Here is a 10826-nt window from a genome sequence, read left to right on the forward strand (position 1 = left end):
GTTCTTGCATTACATTTCTTTTAGAATTAATTTGGAAACTTGGATTGCATTAAATACATGTTTAAATTTGTTACGTATAAAATCTTATTTGCTTGTTAATGTCAGAGTTAAACATCTACACCCTAAGTGTATAGTAATAGTTTATATTGTGACAGTATAGCCTGTGTTCTGCTTCTTTCAATTGATACTCTTTAAATTCAAATCATTTTTAGTAGTGTTTAATGGAATACAAGACATAAAACAATTTTTAAAAATAATTTGGTAATATACTCTTTTTGTCTCAGTCTGATAGTTTATGTAAGAACTATGTCTGTTTTTATAGATTTACTATTAACACTATTGAGATGAGACAAGTCAGAAGTATAGGAATATGAGAAACTTTTTTCTGAAAGTCAAGCTTTCTGAAAATGTAGTATGACCATTATCTCTTGAGATGCCTATTCCATTAAATACTTTCTATTAGCATTGTGTTGATTATGCTTTTTACTTTAAATACTAAGTTCCACTCTGTAATTCAATAGGTGTACCTCTCTGAGAAACATAAGAGACAATGAAGAAAAAGATTCAGCCTTCCGTGGGATTTGTACCATGATCAGTGTGAATCCCAGTGGCGTGATCCAAGTAAGAGTTCACAGGACTTTGTTTCCAGTGGACTGTGGGATAAAGAATAAAATTTTAAAGGGAAGAGATTTCAAGGCTTTAATTCTGTTTCGTGTGTATGGGCGCACACACACGCCATGGCACACATGTGAAAGTCGGGACAACCTGTAGAAACAAGTAGGCTCTAGGGGCTGACCTGCAGTTCTAAGGCCTGATAGCACTGCTGCTCCTGTGTTTCTTGTCCTTACAGACTGGGAAAGGAAGGTTATGTTGTTTCCTCCTGGACCGGGCCTTTTCATGCACATCCACCTCATTTATTTACTTGATACATGCCTCCTGTCTATGGATATAGCTTTGCTGAGTTTGAACTTAAAAATAGCAAATAAAATAGAATATTGATTTGTTTTTTGAAATTGTTTTGAAAGCTTATTTATTCTATTTTATTTCCTAAGTTCATGTTGTCTTTAAACATTTTAAAAATTATAGTTTTTAAAACTATGTGTATGTTTTGCCTAGATTTATTTCTGTGCATCTTTTTGGACCTTAGTGTCCTTGGAAGTCAGAAGTGGGTGTCATATCTCCTGGAATTGGAGTTACATAGGGTTGTGTGAACTGCCATTTGGGTGCTGGGATCAAACCTAGGTTCTCTGAAAAAAACAGCTAGTTTTCTCTTAACTGCTGAGCCATGTCTCCAACACCTCTCTAGACAGTTATTTAGTGACAGGTTTTATATGTGGGAGTTCAATCAAATGTGCCAACTGCCAGTTTGTCAGACACAGCATAAAAGAAACCATTGAATTCTGTACCACATACTCAAAATACAAAACATCTATATAGAATCAGCATTTATTTATTTGATTGGTTGGTTGAGTTTTGGTTAGTTGGTCCTCTTCAAGAGCAAGTATATTCTTAATCCTGAGCCATCTCTGCAGACCCTGGTTGGTTCTTTTGAAAGAGGGTCTCACTATGTATAACCTGTGGTACTGAGACATAAACTGGACCTCTGAACTCAGGTCCTCTGAAAAAGCAGCTGTTAACTGCAGAGCCATCAAATTCAGCCCTTTATTTACAGTTTTGACATAAGATATGGAAGTTTAGATGACTTGAAGATCCTATTTTAAGTCGAGTGAGCTTCATGCAGAGGACACTTTGTGTACTGTATCAAGATGGTTTTTAAATTTAGTCCCCTTCTTCATTGCAGACTAGTCACACATAGTGTAAATTCAGATGATTTCAGGTTATTTACAATCTAATCAAAAGATTGTTGTTGTAATTACTGACTTTAGTACTTTCAGATTATTTCAATGCTAAATATTGGCTGGGTTGGGTTTGCTCTTTGTTAGTACAAAATGCAGTAGGACATTAAATTCCAGTGTGATATAAATTACTAGAAGATACTGAATTAGTAGAAATGCTAAGCAGTCACTTCTAATTCAGTAATGGTTGTTATTGATTTTAAATGTTTTTGTTTTAGCTAAGTCTGTCGTGACAGGCTCTGAAATTTGCATGTGTTTTATTGAATTTTGTAAATATAGTAGCAACCTAAAATGCTTCTTGCTTGTTACAGGATTTTATATTTTTTTGTGATGCTGTTGCATCATGGATTAACCCAAAAGATGATCTCAGAGACATGTTCTGTAAGGTAACTAATAAGCATTTATGACTGTTAACTCAGAGTTGAAACATTTGAGTTGCTCTTTATTTTAAACTTAAATTCTTCAGAGCAATATTGATTGATTGAACTAAATTTTTGGCAAAAAAACAAGAAAGAAACCTGGTTTGATCTTAGGATATGGAATTAACATTTGCCAATATTTTTTCCAATTAATATTACTAATGTATATTGTCTTACTACTGCAATTGTGGTAAATGGCTTGAAGCTCTCGAGATGAATTTGGAATAGAAGTTAAAATTACAAATGCTCTTCACAGAGACGGCGCTGTGTTCTTCCTTTATTACTCTCTTCTGGTTATAGTCTGTGCTCAGCTGTAACAGAGTAAGAAATTCAATACTGTTACATTCTTGAATTGGTTCATATTGAACCTAAGTATATCTATAGTCAGAAGCCCAAAAACTTGTATATTTCTCTTTTGAAATAACCCAACATTGTTTTTATCTTACCCATTATAGATAGATTTGTATTTGATTGGTTTGATTTTTTTTCTTTTAATTTGATATCAGATTTCTTGAGTACATCATGTTGCTAAGGACACTGCCTAAGTTTTAAACATGAAGTATAGAGGTGGTTTTGGTTGAGTCATTGGGGGGGAGAGCTTAATTAACAAAGTTTGAGAATTACTATTTGAAATGTTTAAAAACCATAGTTAACATCAATAATTTCTAAAGCTATATAGATCTGAGGTTTTATCTTTATTAATAAGTTAATAGCTTTTCACTCTTTGCAGATCCTTCATGGATTTAAAAATCAAGTTGGGGATGAAAATTGGAGGCGATTCTCTGACCAGTTTCCTCTTCCCTTAAAAGAGCGTCTTGCAGCTTTTTATGGTGTTTAAATCTAATACCCTTAAGCTGCAGTCCCAAAACTAAGGGTAAGTTACAAGTTTTAGAAATTTTCAGAGTGAAAGACTAATACTGTGGTCAAATAATGGCTCCCCCTGAATCTTAGGTGAACAGAAATTCTGGTTGGTACATTAGTTTGATATCTATACATTATTTTACCCTTCTCAGTCTCTTTTTCCATACAAGGGCGGTAGTCATGGTGGTGGGGAAGGGGGTAGCAAAAGTGGTTCGTTTTTGAAGGCTTATTTTATAATCTTAAACATGGCAAGGACAGGAGGTTTTATGTTATGACCTTTAAGGAAACACATTTAACATTGAAACTGAATTCTGGGAGTAGATGGTGTGACACCCTTGTGTCAAGCACCCACATTCTTTTGAAGACCTACAGAGCCAAGTGCTTTGGGTTTTTTGCTCTAGATGTCTCAGTTCACAGCTCCAGATTAACAGCTGTGCCTGCTTAGCTCCAGTTCCCTTGGTGCGGAGTGTTGAGAATTAAACTGTGTGTGGGTTATAGTAACAGAACTTTGTGTGTTTGCCTTACATACATACACTGGTTCACTATTTGGACTAGTACAGTGAGCTAGTAAAAGTTTTCAGGTTTTGAACACAACCTTGAGACCTATCGGAAAACCAAAGGACACACTAAATGTATAAAAATGTGTTTTTACTAAATTGAAGTGCCTTTTACATCACAAGGGTTGGGATTGTTTCATTTTGTTTTTTGCTAGCTGCTTGTTTAATCTGAGCAAGCCTTAAAGATTCATTATCTAAGTTAGCTAGCCTAGAAGGGAGTAGAAGTAAGTTTGTATCCTCAGACTATCTAGGCCCTCTGTATTGTTCCACTTTAGTGAGGAGCCCTCAGCTTCAGTGTTTGCTTACTCGGGTCCTAAGAATGCAATAGAGGGGAATGACTTAGCTCTAAAGATTCAGTATTAGGCTAGTAAGTCTTGATAGTTTGTCTCTTTGGTGCTACCACCAAGTAGGCTTCTGAGCCTGCTTCTGGATGAGGTAGGAAATAGTGTTTCCTAGTTAGATTTAAAAGTGGCACCATGTCCTTTATTCTTGCTTCTTTGTGTTCCCATGCAAAAGCAGCAGGGCAGGGCCTGGTTGCACTTCACTGGTGGATTAATTATCCACTGTAAGCTCAGACAAGCATTTACCAAGTGTCCAAAGTTTGACAAGTTTGATTGGTAGTGTTTTTGTGAAAGGACCACTACCAGACATTGGTTTAACCAACTCAATAATCTTGATTTCTTATGTCTGTCTTCATATTAAACTGTGTTAGCAATTTAAAAACTTCACAACAGCAACATTACCTGAGAATATAGAAAATAACCAAATTAAATAGGGTTGGAAGGAGAACTAAGATCATCAAGAAAAAGGGTGTTAAATTTTATTTTTTGATATTACCACATGTTCTGACCCTCCCTCGTACAGTAAAATTAGAATTTGTTTCCTTAAACATTGGATAAAAAGGAAAGTGACTATCTTAAATTATGATTTTATTTTTTAAGATAGTAAAGTGACATTATTCGGGAAATGTTCAGTTTGGATTTAGGGGCATTCTGCTAAAAGAAGTAAAGATAAGTGACGTCATGCAAGGCAGGATTGATCATATGAAGCATTATATATAGTCTGTGTGTTACCAGTGTGTGTTTGCCTTCATACCCAATGCAGACTGTTCAGTCTCAGAAGAATATAGCATGATGCTAGTTAATTTGCCCGATTTCTTATTTTCTTTATTCCTAAAGATAGCATTGTTATTGGACTGGTTTTATGCTCCATTGGCGCTGAAGCAGAGAAAGGTATTAAAGATAAAATTTTTTGTTTTTGTTTTTTGTTTTTTGTTTTTTGCAGGTCCGTCAGTCTTGGAGACTATATGGGAGCCTCTGCACCCAGGGAAAATGTTACCCTTTACAGGGGGGAAGGGTAAACCAGTAGGGAATACAGTACAATCCCAACCCTACTGGGAGGGGCGGGAGGGAGGTGTTGCCGTCACTGTATTAAGTCGATGTTGGGAAATGTTTTAACATCTGGAGTCTTTGTGGGTGGAAATCTGTCTCCAATTACAACTCCGCACTGGATGTGAAGAAGCAAAATATTCAGTCTACTCACAGAACAGTACTTTCTGGAATATTATGGGGAATTGTACCAAACAAGAACCACATAAACAATGGCTAGGGGTAAGGAGAAGGAAACCCCACGGTCCACAGCACAGGATGCCTAAGAGTGGGAAGCTGCAGCAGTAAGGCAGCTTTTATTAAAGGTCTTTATATAAAATTTCCCAGGTTACAGGGCCTTGTTTTGCATGCTGATGAAGAAGTACTTAAAACTAACAGTTAAAATCAGCTTGCTCCCCTAGTAGAAGCAGGTTCTTGGAAGTTACAATTTAAGATACCCCCAAAAAGTTGGAAATAAAAGGAAACACATTTGAACAACAAAGCACCCTGTGACGTGCCGGCGCCACTCTTTACCTTTGCGGGCTGGGCAGGGGGGGTCGATGGGTCGGGTCAAACAAAGGTGACATCTAACTTACATTAAAATGTTAGTGGATATAATTTCATGGTTGTACTTCTTAGATTTAATTTCTAGGCCAACACGTTATCTTAAGGTGCAGTTTTAAGGTTCAGGCATGCGCTCTGGCTCATAGTGATTGAAAGTGGTGTACATTAGTGGGACCGTGCATGCTTGCCTCAGAGAGTGCGGTTGGTACTCAGTTACCTATGTTGCGCCAGTTGGGTTGCCGTTTACCAGTTCAATATAGCCCTGCATTTAAAAATTCCTTTTAAGATTCGTGGATTTTATTTTTATTAAGAATATAGATATATAAAGTACTGTAGTTTACAGCTAGGCCTTGAAATATCTTTTTAGGATCTGTTAGGAATAAGATTGATATTGTATTGTGTGTAACCTGCACAATGTGGAAAGCTGATAAACCTGTGCAAAATCTTTGCCTCTGTGCTGTCAGTGTGGTGTGCTTTCTGCATGGTTATATACTACTAGGAACTTTATCAAATTTCAAATTACATGATAAAAGATCTGTAAAAGGCTGCATAAATGTTAGTTGGCACATAAAGACAATTGTAGAAGTTGAAACATGATTGCTATATTTCAATGTTTATACCCGTTCAACATATTGCCTCTAAACTTTCCTTTAATTTCTTTATTTTTATTTTTGTTCGAAGCATGATCTTAAAGATATGTTTAAGTTAATGGATGTGATGCAGGGTTCCTACACTGTATTGGCGCATGTTGGTGGCCCTTTGTGCCCTAAGTACATGTATGCACACAGGGCACATACAAAGCTACAGACTGAGAGTTGGTTTGGATCCTCTTCATTTCATTTGTTTGGCTTTTCTGTTATTTTTTTCCTCTACTTACATGTATTTCTGTGAATAAATCCTTGTTAAGTTAACCCTTTACTTTTCCTTCCATGTGTATTTTCTTATATACTGTGAATGTGAAGACCCTAACTGGTACACTTGATCTTATGTCCATATGAAAGTGCAAATCTTTATTAATTTGGATTGCCTGAGCAGTGTGTATCCCATGATGATGAAGGAAAATGGAGAGATTTTTTCCTTTTAGCTCTGCTGGTCAGAGATGAAGCCACACCTTTCCATTTTTCAATGCTGCATATTTAATCTGCAAAAAAAAAAAAGTTAAGCCATAACAGCCTTTTTATATTTTAATTTGTCACCTTTGCATTGCAGAAAAAAATACCGAATAACCGTTTTTACAGGCAGTTGCTCCTCTTTGCATGGCTCTGTTCTATAAAGTGACTGATAACGGCCGTGGCACTGAAGTGTGAGCTGCACGTGTGTGACTTCATAAAGACAGGTTTCAAACATTTCACATGCATGGTACCATGCAAAAGGGTTTTTGTTGTTGTGTATATGTTTGTTTTAACATGTTCTTTTACTTTCTTTTCTTTTGGCTTTGCAAATTTCAGTCTGTTGGGCCTGAAATAAAACCATATACAGTGCCCAGTCTTTCCTTTTTAATTTTTAAGCTAGACTCAAGGGTGTGTGGTATTTCACTTTTTAGTACATTACCTTACTGGAATCTTAAATTTTGCTTCTAAGTTGGCCTTTAAAGCTAGAGCAGAATAGCTGTTTTATCCTTAGGTTGTAGTATACCCTGCAATGCTTCAGATACTTTGGGAACTTAATATAGGAGATAGTCTTACATAAGTAATAAGGAAACAGCCACATTTCTCCATTAATGCATAGGAAGCAAAGTAAAGTTTTCTGGACCTGTGATAAACAAGTTTCTGTTACATAAAGGCAATTTTATAACCTGTCTAATTAAGAATATATTTCCAGTTTAGCAGTTATGCAGGCTCATAAACAATATTTGGCTTTATAGTAAATTTGTTTCTAAATCTAATAACTTTAAAATAGAAACTTAAAGTAAATATGACTTACAACCTAAAACTAGGGTGGTTTTCTTTTCTAAAGGAGCTTTCCCTGTTGAGGCTATTGTTTCTTCTTGATTTATATATTTTAGACCACATAGTATATTAGCACAGGAATTTGCAGAAGCCATTTAAGTTTTTTAAGGTCAGCGCTGAGTTAGCATTTGTTGTTCTGATGAAACGTAACACATCATGGGATATATATATATATATAAAGAACTTAATTCTTGTGGTGCAGTGTTGATAGTTTTGAGTGTTGCCTAAATGTCTATGAGGTTGTGAGTTTGTCATTGTTACATTCCAGTGTTTCTGCCTCTTGGCATGCTTAAGCACGGCTGGCTTCATCTGCTCCTTACACACTAAACTGCTCTGAGTGTGCTCAGCTGCAGAGATGGCCGCTGCTGAGGGATGTAGATTTTCTACTTGAATTTTTATGTTGTAGGAACCTCAGGAGGTCAGTGTTTACTGTTTTATATATGCCTTCTTTTTCCTGTTTGAGCTTCTCTCTCTGAAGGATTCTAACAGAACAAAAGCTGCTGATCAACCTAAGTTGGAAACAGAAAGTGTGTCTAGTGTCATTGAAATGCGTACTCGGCAGTTCCATGTTACAGCCCATTAATTAGCAAGCGAACTTAGTGCCACAGGTGTTCATTACTCGGGAAATGGTTTTGCTTTTTGTATTGTCTAATCTCTTTAATGACTTCATACTGTGTAAGAAAAATCACTTTTGTATTGTTTGTTGGTTATTTCCAAAATAACTGACTTGTAAATATCCTTAGAGCCAGTTCTGATGCTTTACATCATTGCTACTTGATTTTGTTATGCAACTTAGATCTCAGATCTCAGAATACTTAACCAAGCCATTACATCTTAAAACAAAACAAGTAGCATACATTTTGTAATTAACATTGATAAACACTGTGATTTTTTTGGTTAAAACTTTTTCATTGATCTGAATTGCTTAAATTGCATATATTGTAAAAAATAGAGTCAGATGTATATTTTAAAATAATTTCAGCTGACTTTCCTCTGACTGCTTTGTCTACTCAGTTATGAAATATTCAGATACAAGTTTTATCTCAGGTGAATATCCTTGTATCGTTTTGCTTTGGTGACATGTTTATAAAGAAAGATCATCATACTTAATAGTCTTTGGAGGTTTGTGAGGTGTTTTGTTGTTTTGTTTTAATGTATTTTATTGATTATCTTCCCAGTTAGTCGATTATTTTTCCCCCTCCAATTGTTTTATCAAACTGGAGAGAGAAATAAAAAAGCTCTCCTCACATTTGGTATGGAGATTCAACTGAAAATGAGTTGAGTTTGGTCCTTCCTTTTTCCAAACACTCAAAATACAAAAGTGGAACCTTTCTCCCTACATAAAATTCTGCAAAGTTGGGGTGCCAGAATTAAATTATGTATTCAGCTCTCATCTCCATTTAACACCTTTGCAGTGGGAATTTTTTTGCTTCATATAGTTAATTATATTCATATTGAATGTATTAACAGATACCAGTGCAAAGCATTCTTCCCAAGAGAAGAGTGTGCCATGCACAGCTGCGCTGTAAGCCTTTCCTGAGTCTTCAGGCGCATACAGCCTGTTTGTGGAGCTACTTTTGCAGATATTACAAGGTGGGGGGACACTAATTGTTGCTGCTAGAGCTGTTTAATAACATGGTCATTGGAATCTAAGAAAACTAGGGTCTGTGGCTAACACCCTGGGATAATTGAGATGGGCAGATGAGCAGTAGTGGCCTGTGTTGGTAACAATATTATCTAGTTCAATGACATGCAGTAGCATTGTATAGCAACTAGTGCATTTCATACTGTATTAAATATGGCAATGCTTCTAGGCCTTGTTAAAGTTAAGTTTCACATGAAAGTTAGCTTCTCTTACCTGTCTTTCTAGGTAACTGGAAACTAACTTTAGGCTTGATACAGATCTTCTCCCTGTTGGTATTACATATGTATAGATACATAGATAGATAATTGTCAATGCCTAATTATTATACTTATACATTTGTTAAGGTATAAGCATAATTACAGCAACTGTTTATAGTTTGTATCCCAGAGTATATTGTGTTGAAGTAAAAAGATGCATAGCAGTTGAATGTATGCATGACTTTGAGGGAAGTTAAAACTGGTTTTCTTTTCCCCACCTCTGCACATTAAAAAACCAAGCCAAATCTATTTGCCAATAATAGATCACTAATCACAAAGCTAATAGTTTCCCTTTCAGTAAGAGTTTTGTTTGCCATATGTACCACTCTTGTACTGTGGCTTGGTATTCTGCAGAATTCCCTCTTTCACAGGTCTAGTCATCTTGTCAAATGCCTACTCTAACATGGTTAGCCTGCAAGGCAGTGTTGTCTCCTCCTAATGTCCACCTCATAAAGAGGTTCCACTCTTATTTCCTCACCTTGGTGTCACTGCTTTCCTATGTGGAGATATATATAACCAAACTGATTCGCTGTTGTTTTTTTTTTTATGGAGATAATAATTAGATAATACTATGTAATTAATTTTACTTGGTAGATTATCATCTTAAGAGATGCTTAAATGTGGTAAATCACTTCATATTATGAAAGTTTTACACTTAGTATTCATGTTAACATTGGGTGCAATAACTTAGTACTTGCTTAGTTATAAATAACTGGATCTTTCTGCTGACAACTTAGGTTGTATGAGGTATGCTTAAAAGCTTTAAGTCTGGTGTTTCTGTACCTGCCACACTATGTTAGAATGTGTCCTTCAAACATATCCTGCAACTTCTCAAACTGTACTAAATTGATATTTCTTGAAGTCTAACTCTGTGCTAACAGATCTTCATTTTAAATAGAATACGGTTTTAATTTTTGATAAGCTGCTGAATTTTAAAGAGAGTTTTTTGGGGCCACCAAATATTTTGGATCATGCAGAGAATATATATTGTACTGTAGTAATTTTGTATTTACATTTGTATGATGTGACATAATAGATGTGAATGTTAATCACTGCTTGACTATGTTAATAAAGTTGTTTAACTATAAACGTTGCGTTCTTGATTTTTAATGGTAAGAAATTACCTTACCTTTGTCCCCTTCCATTTGTGTCCTATTAGGTTTGGTGGGGCTTTGGGGGGCAGGGATTAAAGTGTTGTGTATTATGTCCTTATTTGTTTTGATTTGCCTTAGCTTGCACATTAGTGTGACCTGTTGTTATCCAAACAACTTTTTTTCCTTATTTACGTACAACAGTAGAATCAAAGTTCAGCGTACTGTTTTGTTTTGTTTGTGTGTTTGTTTGTTTGTTT

The 10826-nt window shown here is 35.7% G+C and overlaps 1 protein-coding gene across 4 annotated transcripts in view; it reads left to right on the plus strand.

Moving 5' to 3' along the window:
- Tnpo1 (transportin 1) overlaps positions 1–10564 on the plus strand; it is an 85051-nt gene extending 74487 nt beyond the window's left edge. For all 4 annotated transcript variants that reach the window (XM_052160073.1, XM_052160075.1, XM_052160076.1 and 1 more), the window contains exons 22-25: positions 522–621; positions 2168–2242; positions 3006–3149; positions 4978–10564. In XM_052160073.1, the coding sequence (XP_052016033.1) occupies positions 522–621; positions 2168–2242; positions 3006–3113 (283 nt within the window). In that variant the 3' untranslated portion in view covers positions 3114–3149; positions 4978–10564. The remainder of the gene's footprint in view (positions 1–521; positions 622–2167; positions 2243–3005; positions 3150–4977) is intronic.
- The last annotated feature ends 262 nt before the right edge of the window (positions 10565–10826 follow it).

Source organism: Apodemus sylvaticus, chromosome 16, assembly GCF_947179515.1.
Source record: "Apodemus sylvaticus chromosome 16, mApoSyl1.1, whole genome shotgun sequence".
Lineage (NCBI taxonomy): Eukaryota > Metazoa > Chordata > Mammalia > Rodentia > Muridae > Apodemus > Apodemus sylvaticus.